The following is a 17,530-nucleotide window of genomic DNA, read 5'->3' as shown; positions in this document are numbered from 1 at the left end:
TATTTTTAGTAGAGATGGGGTTTTATCATGTTGACCAGGCTGGTCTCAAACTCCTGGCCTCAAGTGATCCACCTTCCTTGGCCTCCCAAAGTGCTGGGACTACAGGCATGAACCACCGCACCTCGCCTAGCTATCAATTACTTCAAAAAGTCATGTAACATGACCAGGTGTGGTGACTCATGCCTATAATCCCTGCACTCTGGGGGTCAGAGACAGATGTAACACTTGAGTCCAGGAGTTCAGGACCAGCCTAGGCAACATAGCAAGACCCTATCTCCACTAAAAATGCAAAACAAAAACAAAAACAAAAACCATTAGCTGGGCATAGTGATGCATGCCTGTACTCCCCATTACTTAGGAGGCTAAGGTGGGAGAAGCACCTGAGCCCAGGGAGTCGAGGCTGCAGTGAGCCATAATGGCACCACTGCACTCCAGCCTGGATGACAAGAGTGAGGCTCTGTCTCAAAAAAAAAAAAAAAAAATCCATAATAGATCCATTCATGTGAAAAGCATCCTGATACACTGAAATAGCATTCGCATTTTATCAAAAGGTTGATGAGATAATACCTTAACTCAAAGAAATGAAACTCCATTGCTAGAATCTTCCTCTATCCCTAAAAAACAGTTAGGTTACACACTGGCTTCTGGGTAACAAGTGGTTCTTTTACCCTATACACAGTCGGGGTCCTCATACATAGAATTATACTATTTCTAAGATGTACAAAGCTAGAGTATCACAGTACAGAAATTCCCCAAAGCTTCAGGGTTTCCCACATGAGTCAACTTAGAGGTTAGGTTTTCATTCTTCTAATTCTAAAATCTTGTGGTTCTTCTTGAGACCGTAACAAGATAAGCATGAGAAAATTCACTCTTATTCTTTTTAAAACATGAAAAAAACTTTCCTTTGAAAGTTAACTAAAATCCATTTTACTTTCTTTTTCTAGTCTACTAATTCACTCTTACCAGAATCACTGTTGACCATGCAGAGCAGGACCAGTCCCTTCTCCATGTTGGCTAACAAACTAACCAAGGGACAGGGAGTCCACGCGAGGTCCAGAGGAACAGCCACCAGGCACACATCTGTCCCACCAGATGCCTGGGCTGGCAGAGGTTGGGCAACTGGACTAGAAGGCGCCTCAGGGCCAGAGAGGGGGAGGGGAGTCCAGTGCAGCAACCTCCTCCTAAAATTGTCACGAGCCACTTCTGCTCACTAAAAAGCCAGATGCTTTAGGAAATAATGATTTCTCAAGCATTTTCTTCCTCTTCACCCATGTGGGAGGACAGAAGGCAAAAATCCATAATCACCTTTATTATCACTTCCCTAAAGTCAGAGACCACGTCTTAGTCTACATGAGTCCCTGAAGCCTAGCACTGGTTGAACATAGGGGACACAGAAATGTTCATATCATCAAAGAATGATGGCCGCTTGAAGGTGACAGCTGCGCCTTCTGAATGTGTTATTTCTATGCTCTGCCTTTCCAGTGGCATCCTCCCCAAATATCTTACCTCAACAAGAGCCTCAGAAAGGATATCACAATGATGACAGCAAGACCAATAAGGAATGCAATGCTCACAGCTAAAAAAGAGAAGAAAACACATTAGCTCCCAAAAAGGTCATCATGAACATCAAAGACATCACATCATTACATTTAATCTATAAATGAAAACCAATGAGGGAAGCCTATATTCTCATGCTGAATTTCCTATAAATAATTGAGAATGCTCACCGTGAAGGGAGTGATAACTGTCATTACAAAAAGTGTCCAACATAAACAAAAACACAAAGAATGGTACCATCAACCTATATATAACCCATCACCCAGATCCTAGAATTGTCAAGATATTGTCCCTGTTGCTTCATCTATAACTACCCACTCACCCCCTTGTCCTGCTTTTTCTGGCTAAGCTATTTCTTTAAGAATCTAAGACATCATGTTATTTCATTCCTACATACTTCAGGATGTGTCTCTGAAGCCCTTGTAAAGACAACCTGACACTGTACGCCTTCTGACACAAGGCACTGAGAAGGACCCAGGCTCGCTTTTGCCATATTCCACTAAAAAATGCAAAACCTCCACCTATTCACGAGAAAACACCAAACATCAAGCAAATCCAAATCAAGGACAATTGACAAAATAACCAGACATTACCCTTCAAACCATCAAGGTCATGAAAGACAAAGAAAGACTGAGGAACTGTCCTAGACTAGAGGAGATGAAGGAGATCTGAAAGCTAAATGCAGTGTGGGATCCTACATCAAATTCAGCACTGGAGAAGGATATTGAAAAGAACATTTAGAGAAATTAAAATAATCCCGATCAGTACTGTATCAATATTAAGTTCAATGTTAAGAAGAATGTTAAGTTCCTGGTTTCGGTAATTGTATGTGGGATAATTATGCTGTGATTTTACAGTTCAGGGGAAGCTAGGTGAGGGATATTTGGGAACTCTTTTTGCAACACTTCTACAAATCTAAAACTATTTCAAAACTAAAAATATCTTTGAAAAGGGCCTTTTGTTATATAACCACAATGTCATATGAAATTAACAATAACTTCCTGGCCAACACTGAAAGTGCACCTGCTGCAGTTGCCCCATGACTGGTGGATGTGTTCAGCTGGTAAAAATTCCTCTTCACTTTGTGGTTTCATCCACTCATATGGTATATGCCTGAATCGCTTACTTCATTAGGGGTTGCAATATATCCTGCCCTTTTGCTGTATTTATTACCTGGAATTCTTCTCCACAGAATTTTCCCTCAACAGGGACTATTCTGTTACCCTGAATTACAGTTAAAAACGGGCAAAATAAATGCTTAAATCTCTCCTTTCAACTGAGTTTTAAATCACCTTAGTTAACATCAGGTGCTCTGATTACCTATAAAGACAAAGCATTGTTTTTGTTTTGTTTGGGAAGGCAGGCCTTGCTCATTTTAGTTTCATATGACCTCATGGTTTTTATACATTCATTATTTTTCTTCAATTACATATATTACTCTTCTTAATGCTTAAATTGTCCTACATTGGCCCTTTCATATTGGTACCTGCATTCTTTTGATATAACCTCACAGTCTTTAATAGCTTCCCTGTGAACAGCACTTGTTCATGCCGCAGGGATTTGTTACTGCCTTTTGAAAGGCAGCACATACATTGTTACCTAATGGGGAGCTCCGAATGGCAGATTTTCTTCATTGGGGTTATTAGACAATGAGCGGTCCCTCCTTAACCTAAGAGGACCTCTGGACTGTCAGCGGCAGACATACAGGAAACACTATACCCTCGCTCCTAAAACAAGGAGAGACATTTGACAGTCGATTATCCTATTGCTAGTTTCTTTCCACTGCAGTAACTTTTTTGGCTTATTAATGCTTCATAATTAAACTAAAAACTATGAGAATACATTGATCTATTATATAATTTTTTTTTTGAGACAAGGTCTGGCTCTGTCACCCAGGCTAGAGTGCAGTGGTACAATCTTGACTCATTGCAACCTCCACCTCCCAGGATCAAGTCATCCTCCCACCTCAGCCTCCCAAGTAGCTGGGACTACAGGCATGCACCACCAGGCCCAGCTAATTTTTGTATTTTTTATAGAGATGGGGTTTCACCACGTCACCCAGGCTCGTCTCAAACTTGTGAGCTTGAGTGAGCTGCCTGCCTTGGCCTCCCAAAGTGCTGGGATTACAAGCATGAGCCACCATGCCAGGCCAATAAATAATTTTTTAATGTCACACAATTTTATTATTATATACAAATAATACAATAAACATATTATAAATATACCATAACTAAGTGGGATAAATAACCTATAATTTATGTGGACTTTTTGCAGGGGAGAGATGCTCATCAATGATCTAAGATTTAGGTTTTCAATTACAGAAAGTGTCACGGACTGCTTTGCTTTACGAACAGTACTCAAAAACTGAAACCTCTGAAAATGCAAATGTGAAAATCAGCAGAGAACATATACGTACGAAGGTTACTATCAACTGGATCCTCGTTCACAACCAGGTCACAGGCAATTTCACTAACTCCATTATGGATGTTCTTTACCAAGAGAGAATAGTTTCCAAATTCTCCAAATCTGTATTCCAGTCTACAAAGATTAGGTAAAATTAACACAAATGGTTAAATTAGAAAATAAGCAGTTAGATTTTGCTAATGTCATGAAGGCAGAATAATACATGTTCCTGGGTAGAGATCAGAAAAGATAAAGAAAAATATTGTAAAGAGAAAAAAAGCTAAATCCAAAATAGAAAAAGAAAAAATTCAGACTTCACTTAGATCACAACAAAGTAGGCACAAACCTACAAACTTCTTTCTCTTCCAAGGTGTCGTTCAGCTGCAGGATAGATCTGTGCTGGGTGCTGACAGAGGCGGCTGCAACGCTAGGCTTCCCCGCTTTTGGACTCTGAGGAACGTTTACCAGCACTTGAAACAAGCACTGTAAATAAAAGCACAACAGGTCAACCGCCAGGGGTTTTTCAACATCTGTTGATTGTTGGAGGACATAAATATCCAACTGGAGATCCTGGCATGACTTTTCCTTCATACATGTAAAAAAACCTCTAAATTTCAATACTTTAAATTTATCTACTATTTTGTATTAAAACAATGACTGGACTGGGTGCCGTGGCTCACGTCTGTAACCCCAGCACTTTGGGGAGGCCAAAGCAGGTGGATCAGGAGGTCAAGGAAATCAAGACCACCCTGGCCAACATAGTGAAACTCTGTCTCTACTAAAAAATACAAAAATTAGCTGGACATGGTGGCACATGCCTGTAATCCCAGCTACTCGGGAGGCTGAGGCAGGAGAATTGCTTGAACCAGGGAGTTGGAGGTTGCAGTGAGCCGAGATCGCACCACTGCACTCTAGCCTGGCAACAGAGCAAGACTCCGTCTCAAAAAAAAGAAAAAAATCACTGTGTCACTATGGAATTGTACAATCTTCACAGGTAAACTTCAAAAATTAATAAGTAGAGCATACATTAAGTCTTGCATTCTGTTGTTTTAATATTGTTTCCATGATTTTATCTAATTTGCATATTTGTAACTTAATATATGTACTATAGCCCATCAAATACTTTTGAGTATTTAGGCTGGCTTCAAAGCCTTTTAAATCTATTTATTGTTTTCGCCATATAAATTATGTGTTTTAAAAGACCTACATATCAGGTTATTATTACTTTTTTGTTTTGTTTTGTTTTTGTTTTGAGATAGGGTCTCACTCTGTCACCCAGGTTGGAGTCCAGTGGCATGATCTCAGCTCACTGCAACCTTCACCTCCCAGGCTCAAGCAATTCTCCCACCTTAGCCTCCCAAGTAGCTGGGACCACAGGCATGCATCACTATGCCCAGCTAACTTTTTGTACTTTTTGGTGGAGATGGGGGTTTTGCCATGTTGCCCAGGCTCATCTCAAACTCCTGAACTCAGGCAATGCACCTGCCTCAGCCTCCCAAAGTGCTGGGATTACAGGCATGAGCCACCACGCCTGGCCAAAGTTCTTATTCTTTTCAATTATTTATCTAAGGTAAATTTCTAAGGGTAAGATTACTGGATAAAAAATAGTCATTTTAGGCTGGGTGCGGTGGCTCACACCTGTAATCCCAGCACTTTGGGAGGCCGATACAGGTGGATCACAAGGTCAGGAGATGGAGACCACGGTGAAACCCCATCTCTACTAAAAATACAAAAAATTAGCCGGGCGTGGTGGCGGGTGCCTGTAGTCCCAGCTACTCAGGAGGCTGAGGCAGGAGAATGGTGTGAACCCAGGAGGCAGAGCTTGCAGTGAACTGAGATCGCGCCACTGCACTCCAGCCTGGGCAACAGAGCGAGACTCCGTACTCCGTCTCAAAAAAAAAAAAAATTGTCATTTTAATAGGTCCGTTACAAATGACCAAATATTAGTTAAATAAATCTAATTAAAGCAATATATTTGTTTCTCACCAGCTTTACTAGGATTTTAAAATCATTTTTTGTTCAGTTACTATTTATATCATAGCATTGATTATATTTTAAAATGATCATAAATTAAATAATTCAATAATTTTGTTATTTTGTTTCCTATGGTGTGAACCATTGTTTACATACTAAGTTCCCTTGACATAATCTTAGAAATATGTCCTCATATACTATAATATTAAACTTTTAAACCTCTCAAATATTTCTCCATTCTAATGCTTTCTGTCTCATCCTGCTATATTATGTTTTCAATTATAAATTTAAAATTTTTAATATAGCCATACTAATCTGGCTTGTTATTTCTTCCATTGCTTCATTAATTCAAAAATGTATTCTGCTGGCATAGAATAGCTGAATGGATTTAAAAAAAAAAAGACCCAACCATATGCTGCCTACAAGAGACTCCCTTCAATTGTAAGAACACACAGACTCAAAGAAAAGGGGTGGAAAAAGGTATTCTATGCAAACGGAAACAAAAAAAGGGCAAGAGTAGCTGTACTAATACGAAAGACATAGACTTTAAGCCAAAAACTGTAAAAAGAGAAAAAGAAGGCCATTAAATAAAAGGCCATATTATAAAATGATCAATACAGCAGGAAGATGTAACAGTTATAAATATACATGCACCCAACATTAGAACAACTAAATATATAAAGCAATTATTAATAGACCTAAAGGGAGCAAACAAGTCTAAACAAATTTTAAAAATCAAAATCATATCAATTATCTTTTCTGACCACAATGGAATAAAACTAAAAATCAGTAAGAGGAGGAACTTTGGAAACTGTACAAATCCATGAAAATTAAACAACATATTCCTGAATAACCAAGGGGTCAACGAAAAAATTTTTTTAATTAGCTAGGCATGGTGGTGGGCACCTATAATCCCAGTTGCTTGGGAGGCTGAGGCAGGAGAATCACTTGAATCCAGGGAGTGGAGGTTGCAGTGAGTTGAGATGACGCCACTTCTCTCCAGCCTGGGTGAAAGAGCAAGACTCCATCTCAGAAAAGAAAAAATTTAAAAAGAAATTTAAAATTTTCTTGAGAAAATGTAAAAAGAAATTTAAAACTAAAAATGTTGCTTCCATATGAAAATGGAAACACAACATTCCAAAACCTATGAAATACAGCAAAACCGGTTCTAAGAGGGAAGTTTATGGCAATAAATGCCTACATCAAAAAAGTAGATGGCCAGGCACAGTGGCTCACGCCTGTAACCCCAGCACTTTAGGAGGCCAAGGCTGGCAAATCACCTGAGGTCAGGAATTCGAGACCAGCCTGGCCAACGTGGTAAAACTCCATCTCTACTAAAAATACAAAATTAGCCAGGCATGGTGGTGGGTGTCTGTGATCCCAGCTACTCAGGAGGCTGAGGCAGGAGAATCCCTTGAACCCAGAAGGTGGAGGCTGCAGTAAGCAGTAAGCGGAGATTGCACCATTGCACTCCAGCCTGGGCAAAAAGAGCAAAACTCCATCTCCAAAAAAAAAAAAACAAAAGGGTACACATTGAGGAAAGGACAGTCTCTTCAATAAATGGTGCTGGGAAACTGGATATTTACATGTAGAAGAAAGAAACCAGACCCCTATCTCTCATATCTTTCACAAACCAACTCAAAATGGATTAAAAGCTTAAATGTAAGACCTGCAACTATGAAACTACTATAAGTAAACATAGGGGAAACACTGCATGACATTGGTGCATAGGTAACAAAAGCAAATCTAGACAAATGGGATTCAAGTAAAAAAGCCTCTGCACAGTGAAAGAAGCAATCCACAGAATGAAGAAACAAGCTATAGAATGGGAGAAAATATTCACACACTACTCACCTGACAGAATAGATAAGGAACTCAAATACCTCAATAGCAAAAAAAATCTCATTTTTTAAATGGACAATAAATCAAAGTAGGTATTTCTCAAAAGACATATATAACTATATATATATATATATCAGGGGGAAAAAAGAAGATACAAAAATCCCAACAGGTATATGAAAAATGCACATCACTAATAATCAGGGAAATGTAAATCAAAACCACAATAAGATATCACCTCAACTCAGTTATTTAGATTGGGTACAATCAAAAAGACAAAAAACAACACATGCTGGCAAGGATGTGGAGAAAGGGGTACTCTTACACACTGTTGTTGGGAATGTAAATTAGTACAGCCATTATGGGAAACAATATGAAGGTTCCTAAAAATTAAAATAGAACTACCACATCATCCAACAATCTCACTACTGGATATAGATCCAAAAGAAAGAAAATCAGTTTGTCAAAGAGATATTTGTACTCCCATGTTTACTACAGCACTATCCATAATAGCTAAGAAATGGAATCAACCTAACTATCCATCAACTGATGAATGGACAAAGAAATGTGCTATATATTCACAGAGGAATACTATTCAGCTATAAAAAAAGAATAAAATCCTCTCATTTGCAGCAACATGGATAAGCCTAATGGACATTATGTTAAGTGAAATAAGCCAGACACAGAAAGACAAATACCACATGATCTCATTTGTATGCAAAAGCTAAAAATGTGACCTCACAGAAGTAGAAGGTAAATAGAGGTTAGTAGGGAAGAGGAGATGGGGAGGTTGGTCAACAGGTGTAAAGTCACAGTTAGAATGGGATCAGTTCTGGTGACATATGGCACAGTAGGGTGACTACAGTTAACAATAATGTAATGTATATTGCAAAATAGATGAAGAGATGATTTTGAACCATCTCACCACAAAGAAATGACAAGTGTTTTGGTGATGGAAATGTTAACTACCCTAACTTGATATTACCCAACATGTACATTGGCTGGGTGTGGTGGCTCACACCTGTAATCCTAGCACTCTGGGAGGATGAGGCAGGGGGATCACTTGAGCTCAGCAGTTCGAGATACTGTACCCCATAAATATGTACAATTATTGTGTCAATTAAAAAAATAAAACTTTTTAAAAATCTATTCTGCCTTTTAAAATTTTTCTCAGTTTGTGCATTTATGTTTTAACTGGAATCCTCTTGGAGTACTTGATACATAGTATACAGTAATTTTAAATTCCTTTCCCCATGGTCTTAGTTATAATACTCTAGGTTCTTACATAAATTAGATTCTGCTTCTCACACTTACATTGGTCTGTTAGTCTTCATTTCTCTTTTTTGGCTACATAAACAATTATGGCCTCACAATATATCTTACCTAATACAGCAAGTCTCCACATTGCCCAATCTCCTTTTGGGCCATTTTTTTTTTTCTTTTAAGCTAGTCAAGCATGATTGTTGGGGGAGACAATGTCAAATCAGCTTAACAATAGCCCACAATACTTGGACCAATTTGGGCCATCTTTTGATCCTCTGACTCATTTACTTTCCCATATGAATTTTGAAATTATTTACATAGACTACATAACGGATTCTATTTACATATTAAAAGCAATTGTGTTAAGTATATGAATTAACTTGGGAAACACTGTCATTTTTCCTGTTTAGTCTTGATATCAATGCTTATTGGCTATCTCTCCATTTAACCTGTATTTTTCTCATTAAAATGTATCATTTTCAGACAGATCTGTAGTTCATGCCTGTAATTCTAGCACTTTGGGAGGCCGAGACAGGAGAATCACTTGAGGCCAGGAGTTCCAAATCAGTTTGAGCAACACAGCAAGACCCTGTCTCCACAAAAGATTTTTAAATAAAAAATTAGCTAAGTGTCATGGCCCATGCCTATAGTCCTAGCTACTTGGGAGGCTGAAGCAGGATTTCTTGAGCCCAGGAGTTTGAGAGTGCAGTGAGTCGTGATTATACACCACTGCACTCCAACCTGGGCTACAGAGCAAGACTCTGCCTCAAAAACAAAAAAAATCATTTCTCAGCTTGTTCTTATTTCGATTCGGCTCTCATTTTCTAGCTTATGTATTTATTAATATTATTCCTTCTTTTCCTTTTTGTTTGGAAGATTACACTGTTTGCTTTCAAAAATCTTGAGATCCCTACTGAATAGCTTTGCATTTCCCCTTTTCTTTTTTGAGACGGACTCTCACTCTGTCATCCAGGCTGGAGTGCAGTGGTGTGCTCTCAGCTCACTACAACCTCCGCTTCCCAGGTTCAAATGATTCTCCTGCCTCAGCCTCCCAAGTAACTGGGACTACAAGCGCCCACCACCATGCCCAGCTAATTTCTGTATTTTTGGTAGAGATGGGGTTTCACCATGTTAGTCAGGCTGGTCTCAAACTCCTAACCTTCAAGTGATCTGTCCACCTGGGCCTCCCAAAGTGCTGGGATTACAGGTATGAACTACTGCGTCCAGCCTCCCCTTTTCTTTCTGATTAACATAAAGACCAACCTCCAAAACTACAAGCAGGGGTGAATTGTAGCTCTGCCACCTAACAGCTAGGTAACCCAAAAAAAGTCACTTTATTTTTCTTAATTTCAGTATCTCCAGCAAATCCTCTCTCCTGCATAGAATCTCTCCATTGGAATGTTGTAAGTTAAATGAGACAGACCTAAAACACTGAACAAGTCCTCAGGAAAACAGTAGCTGCGATTTCTATTACCATCATCTTTATTATTATGAACACTTACATGCGTTTTCTCACAGGAATTGCTTTGGCCTGATTTAAAGATTTTCTAAGAAATGCTCATATTCATATTATAACCCTTATTAGTTTGTTTCTTTGTTGTGCAGAGGTATGAGGTAGAATATATATATAATCCCTGCTTTTTAAAATTTATTCAGTCTCTTTTGACTTAACATAGGATGAGTGTTTTGTGAAACAAATATATACAGGAATTTTTGAATTTGAATTTATCTACTTTTTTCATTTAATTTCTGCCACATATGTTACTTATGTCTATTGCCAGTAATACTGACACATGGAGAGGTCTTGCTCTGCTTCAGCTTACAGGCACTCAGTCAAGAAATGCTCCCAGGGAGCTGAGGGGCAGGTTCCATTATTTTTCCAGCTTCACAGGGGAAGAGAAGCAGAGAGAAGGTAAGAACTCCCATACCCAAAGTAACACAAGTGACAGTGGTGGGATTCAAACCAGACACTCGGACTGCAGAATCCAAGCTCTTAACCACCTCACTCCCTGACATTGTTCAGCTCAGTTCACCAGCTCTATGATGAAACCTTCAAATGTTTGCCCTGATAAGAGTATCTTATCGGCCGGGCGCGGTGGCTCAAGCCTGTAATCCCAGCACTTTGGGAGGCCGAGATGGGCGGATCACGAGGTCAGGAGATCGAGACCATCCTGGCTAACACGGTGAAACCCCGTCTCTACTAAAAATACAAAAACTAGCCGGGCGAGGTGGCGGGCGCCTGTAGTCCCAGCTACTCGGGAGGCTGAGGCAGGAGAATGGCGTAAACCCGGGAGGCGGAGCTTGCAGTGAGCTGAGATCAGGCCACTGCACTCCAGTCCGGTCGACAGAGCGAGACTCCGCCTCAAAAAAAAAAAAAAAAGAGTATCTTATCATTTGTCTCTACTACGACTTTGCTTTGTATTATTAGCTGCTACTATTATTTCTGATGTACTTTGGGGACCCACATAAATTTGGTGCCTTTTTATTTAGGGTGTTCATATTTTAGTATTAGTATTTACTATTTATGCAAATGCTTAACTAGCCCCTTTTATTCTAACATCTACTTCATCAAAAAGTACAAGTTTTCATTGTACTCTTTATGAGTGCAATAATATATTTTAGTTTTTAATACTTTATTTACCAATGTATGTATGTATAGCTCTCCTCTTTTCAAAAGCAATTTTAAATATTCACAATATCTTCTCTTTTTTACGTATTTTCCACATTGTACAGTCTTGTTTCTTTTTCCTTTTTTTTTTTTTTTTTAAGAGATGAGATCTTACTTTGTTGCCCAAGCTGGTCCCAAACTCCTACCTCAAATGATCATCTCGCCTTGGCCTCCCAAAGTGCTGGGATTACAAGTGTGAACTACCTCACATGGCTCAGTCTTCTTTTTTTAGTAATATTTTAAAGATACAGAAACATTAACTGTTTACCATACTGAGAACATCTTACTTATAAAAACTAAATGCCAGCCAGGCACGGTGGCTCACGTCGGTAATCCCAGCACTTTGGGAGGCCAAGGCAGGCAGATCACAAGGTCAGGAGTTCAGGACCAGCCTGGCCAAAACGGCGAAACCCTGTCTCTACTAAAAATACAAAATTATCAGGCGCGGTGACAGACGCCTGTAATCCCAGCTACTTCGGGGGCTGAGGCAGGAGAATCACTTGAACCCGGGAGGTGGAGGTTGCCATGAGCCAAGATCGTGCCACTGCCATCCAGCCTGGGCGACAGAGCAAGACTCCATCTTAAAATAAATAAATAAATAAAATAAAAGGTCTTTCTACTTTAAGGAAGTAAGATAAAGAAGGAAATAGAACAGGAAATTCTTCAACTCAGCTAGTAACTGATCTCTTGGGCATATCTTCACCTTAAATATCTTAAAGATATCCTTCCATCAGCCCCAGGTTTTTATTATCTGGTATACCGAATATACAAAGTTATTATCATTTGCATTTTTTTACATGCTTGTGTTTCCTAAAACCTACATCTGCTTAAAATTTTTCAAATTATCATTAAAGTTCAAAATTTATGTTCAAAGTTTATATCTAGACAAATGTTATCAGTCTCTGGTTAATCTTAAAAGGGTCATAAGTGTCTTTCCAGTTTCCAAGCTAAAATCTTTTTTACTATAATGGGATATTTTCTACTACTATGATTAAATACAAACCCTGTGTCACTTCTTTATACATTTTCCTGACATAATTATCTCCATTCTTTTAAATAAATTAGCAATATTTTTCTTAAAACAGTTTCATGTAGTTAATTCTTTGTTTGCTTGTTTGTTTATTTATTTATTTTGAGACAGAGTCTCACCCTGACGCCCAGGCTGGAGTGCAGTGGCTCAATCTCAGCTCACTGCCACCTCTGCTTCCCGGGGTTAAACGATTCTCCTGCTTCAGCCTCCCAAGTAGCTGGGATTACAGGCACACACCACTGTGCCCAGCTAATTTTTGTATTTTTAGTAGAGATGGGATTTCACCATGCTGGCCAGGCTGGTCTCAAACTCCTGACCTCATGATCTGCCCACCTAGGCCTCCCAAAGTGCTAGGATTATAAGAGTGAGCCACCGTGCATGGTCTGTTTTCCTGTTTTTTAATTCTTTCTTTTTTTTTTCTTGAGATGGAGTTTCACTCTTGTTGCCCAGGTTGGAGTGCAATGGCACGATCTCAGCTCACTGCAACCTCCGCCCCCACCAGGTTCAAGTGATTCTCCAGCCTCAGCCTCCCAAGTAGCTGGGATTACAGGCACCTGCTACCATGCCCGGCTAATTTTTTGTATTTTTTAATAGAGATGGGGTTTCATCATGTTGGCCAGGCTGGTCTTGAACTCCAGACCTCAGGTGATCCACCCTCCTTGGCCTCCCAAAGTGCTGGGATTACGGTGGCGCCCGGCCTCTTTTTTAATTATTTAATTTGTCCATAGCATCATTGTTGTACTCCAGTGACCCTATTTGTTTTATTCTAATAACGGTCTTACTTGCCCTACACCTAACACCTTGACAACAGTCTTTTCCCTGCTCAACTTGTTTTTCTGTGGATTTTAGACCCTTATTAAGTCTTTTTAGAAGACATTTTGCCCATTCACTGAAGTATCTGATTCCCGTCACTTTTTAATTTCAGCTATTGTTGATTATTTTCAAGATTCTTTTAGGTTCTTCTTGTGGGCCAATAAATTTTTTCTTTGTCTTAAGCTACTTTTTCTTAATAGATTTTTTCTTGTTTCATATTACTTTACAGAGCTTTCAGTAGGTTTATTCAAATAGAGAAGGTATCACCTATTGCTCCATCATCTTTTCAGCTGGTGCCCACACTGGAGATTTTACATTTGTTTTTTAAAGCATTTATAGTAAACAGTCACTGAATATAAATTAAAATTCATCCTCTGATGGCAAGTATAATAAAGCTCTCAATTTGGCAATAAATTTTTTTTTTTTTTGAGACAGAGTTTTGCTTTTGTTGCCCAGGTTGGAGTGCAACGGTGCGATCTCAGCTCACTGCAACCTCCACCTCCCGGGTTCAAGTGATTCTCCTGCCTCAGCCTGCCACGTACCTGGGATTAGACCTCAGGTGATCCACCCGCCTCAGTCTCCCAAAGTGCTGGAATTACGGGCATGAGCCACTGTACCCAGTAAAAACATTTTATCATTTCAATTTTTATTTTAGATTCAGGGGCACATGTGCAGTTTTGTTACATGGGTATATTGCATGATACTACAGTTTGGGACATGAATGATCCTGTCTCCCAGGTGGTGAACACAGTATCCAGTAGGTAGTTTTTCAGGCATATAGGTACTATTCGGCTGTAGTACCCAAGTTTTTCAGTACTGCTTGGGTACTGCAGCTCAAATAGTCCCTAGTGTCTCCTGTTCCCACCTTTATGTTCATGAGTACCCAATGCTTAGCTCCTCTTAGAATTGAGAACATACAGTATTTGGCTTTCTGTTCCTGTGTTAATTCACTTAGGATATTGGCCTCCAACTGCATTCTTGTTGCTGCAAAGAACATGATTTCATTCTTTTTTTTATGGTTACATAGTAGAGTATTTTATTTTACATAAAAGAATAGCCTTGTCCTTAAAAGCAACAAGGTCTAGAATAGGAGTAAAACCTTTAGAGAAAATGGATTTGTTATCATCAGGGAGGCAGGGCGGCCCCCAGAATAACTGCCACTCCCTCAACTTGCACCTCCCTGCTGGCTGCCCACTCTGCTGGCCCCTGGAGAACACCCTGGTGTCCCACTCCTTCCTTCTGTGGTCCAGCAAGAGGGTTTTGCACTAGAGAGGAGGAAAATAAAACATAGTCTATCAAGGTTGTTCATCCCTGAGAACTGGTTTTTTAAAGGATGGGAAGATGAAAAGATAAAAATGGATGCTATGCATTCCTAGGCATCCTCCTCTGACTGTATTTCTTCTGATTCTTTATATAGCTTCTTTGTTTCCTTAGCTGCAAAACTGAAATTAACTTGTGAAGGGCTTTAGATATGAAAGCATTAAGGATCATATCAAACAAGCCCCAAAGCAAACAGAACTGAGTGTGAAATGATACATACGTGATAACAGCATTCAGATTTCCAGTAGACAGTCAAGTTGGCCCCAAGAAGTTCATTATGGATGAGTAGCAAAGCCTGATCCATCTTCAGCTCTACATGCCTTTTTTTGTCTAAGTCTGGTAAAAATTAGGAAAAGTTAAAAAAAAAAAAAAAAAAGGAAGGCACCCGAAAGATGAGATAGAGACAAAGTACATTCATGTGAACAGTTGCTTCCAGTAGTGCTTCTCAAAAGCCTACACTCTGGGATTTCTGTGGTCTCCCACACATTACTTTGTGTATGTGCAGATATATGTGCGTGCATGCATGTGCACACACACGCAGGTCTCCTTTTGCACAGATGTCTCTATTACAAAAGAGGATTCAGTCAACACCACTCACATCTAGTGCATCAAAGGATCATGTGAGGAACTTATATTCATCAAGTGCTAAGATGTGACATGTACTGAATTTAGTAGTTTCCCCACAATAATGACAATCTCATGAGCTAGGTATTTCCCCCCCTTTACAGATGAATAAATTAAGCCTCTCAAGAATTACCTAACTAGGCCGGGAGCGGTGGCTCAAGCTTGTAATCCCAGCACTTTGGGAGGCCGAGACGGGCAGATCACGAGGTCAGGAGATCGAGACCATCCTGGTTAACACGGTGAAACCCCGTCTCTAATAAAAAATAGAAAAAACTAGCCGGGCGTGGTGGCAGCGCCTGTAGTCCCAGCTACTCGGGAGGCTGAGGCAGGAGAATGGCGTAAACCTGGGAGGCGGAGCTTGCAGTGAGCTGAGATCCGGCCACCACGCTCCAGCCTGGGCAACAGAGCGAGACTCTGTCTCAAAAAAAAAAAAATTACCTAACTGTCTGTGGTCACGGTTTTTCAATGAAATCACTGATATGAACCCAATTTGTACGACTCTAAAATTCAAGCTTTCTTCCCTACCATGTTACTCAGCTGGGACTATAGCCAGGCAGCTTGTTAGAAATGCAGAACTCACTTGAGTCAGACAGGTTAGCAAGGCCCAGGGGTGGGGTGCACATGCCCCGAAAGTTTAAGAAGTGCTGCTTTCTATCACTTTGTTTTGGAATTTGGAATCTCCTAATTTCCATGGCAGATCGGAGAGGGGTAAGGAGACAGTTTTAAGACAAGCCTCTAGCCGGGCGAGGTGGTGGGCGCCTGTAGTCCCAGCTACTCAGGAGGCTGAGGCAGGAGAATAGTGTAAAATCCGGGAGGCGGAGCTTGCAGTGAGCTGAGATCTGGCCACTGCACTCCAGCCTGGGCGACAGAGCGAGACTCCGTCTCAAAAAAAAAAAAGACAAGCCTCAGTCTGAAGGGCAGAGAAACTCACTGCTCCTGGATTCACTCATCACACAGCTCACCAGTTCACTAGATGATGTTCTGAGGATGACAGAAAGATGACATACATTCTAAAATCATGTGTGCCAATTTGGTAGGAAAAATACAGTGAACTGCTCTTGTCAAAGTCAAAGCAAAGTGGTTCATTTCAACCAACTGGCAGTTTATATGATATTATATAAAAGAGAAGTTAATATATCCTCTAAGTAAATTTACCCAAAAGAAAAAAATGGGGAACTACTTAATAACACAATGAGGAAGATAAGCACTCGGTTCTCTATTTTGTAATGGGAAAGCTTCCTCTGGGCTCCCTAGTCACTCATTTGAATGGCAGAATCAGGAATTCTTCACGTAGCCAACTCAATCCCTCTTGCTCTGCCACCCAGGCTGGAGTGCAGTGGCGCGATCTCGGCTCACTGCAACCTCTACCACCCGGGTTCAAGCCATTCTTCTGCCTCAGCCTCCCGAGTAGCTGGGACTACAGACACGTACCACCAAACCCAGCTAATTTTTGTATTTTTAGTAGAGACGGGGTTTCACCATGTTGGCCAAGACGGTCTCGATCTCTTGACCTCGTGATCTGCCCACCTCGGCCTCCCAAAGTGCTGGGATTATAGGGCCTGTGTTGGGCCTCAATCCCTCATTTTTAAGTTTATCTTAATTTACCCTTATTTAGCTCTCAGTGAAGACATGCCTTGCAGTATAAAACTCTTAATAATCCACTACAGTTTTTTGTTCTCTAGGCCAAAGAAAGCTTTCACAATCATTTTTTCTGTTCTTTGATCTCCTGGAAAGCTTTCAGTGGAAGTGAGGTTTGGGACCTGGAGTATGACATAGTGGGATAAATTCAATTTAAACTTGAATCTGAACCCCAACCTGCCTCAGGTTCCTCACCAATAAATTAAGGGTCATAAGAGTATGTGCTTCATTAGACCGTTGGGAAAGCTAAACTTGATCACCTACAAAATGGCTGGCACAGAAATAAAACAAGTGCTCAACACATGGACGTTACAGTGATCCAGGCCACATCCAACCAATGCAGAGGTCAACAGAGCCTCTTCAGGATCGGAACACCCAGTTAATTTTTTTTTTTTTTTTTT

The 17,530-nt window shown here is 40.1% G+C and overlaps 1 protein-coding gene across 1 annotated transcript in view; it reads right to left on the bottom strand.

The window, feature by feature from the left end:
- Positions 1-16,114, bottom strand: part of HGSNAT (heparan-alpha-glucosaminide N-acetyltransferase) — a 45,118-nt gene extending 29,004 nt beyond the window's left edge. Inside the window, exons 1-5 of the mRNA XM_011957099.1 lie at positions 16,072-16,114; positions 15,088-15,203; positions 4,307-4,443; positions 3,974-4,095; positions 1,507-1,576 (exon numbers count right to left, since the gene is read on the bottom strand). Of these exons, the coding sequence (XP_011812489.1) occupies positions 1,507-1,576; positions 3,974-4,095; positions 4,307-4,443; positions 15,088-15,203; positions 16,072-16,114 (488 nt within the window). The remainder of the gene's footprint in view (positions 1-1,506; positions 1,577-3,973; positions 4,096-4,306; positions 4,444-15,087; positions 15,204-16,071) is intronic.
- Between the last annotated feature and the right edge of the window lie 1,416 nt (positions 16,115-17,530).

This window comes from Colobus angolensis, unplaced genomic scaffold (assembly GCF_000951035.1).
Source record: "Colobus angolensis palliatus isolate OR3802 unplaced genomic scaffold, Cang.pa_1.0 Scaffold433, whole genome shotgun sequence".
NCBI classification, from domain to species: Eukaryota; Metazoa; Chordata; class Mammalia; order Primates; family Cercopithecidae; genus Colobus; species Colobus angolensis.
This window is presented reverse-complemented; position numbering and strand designations above follow the sequence as displayed.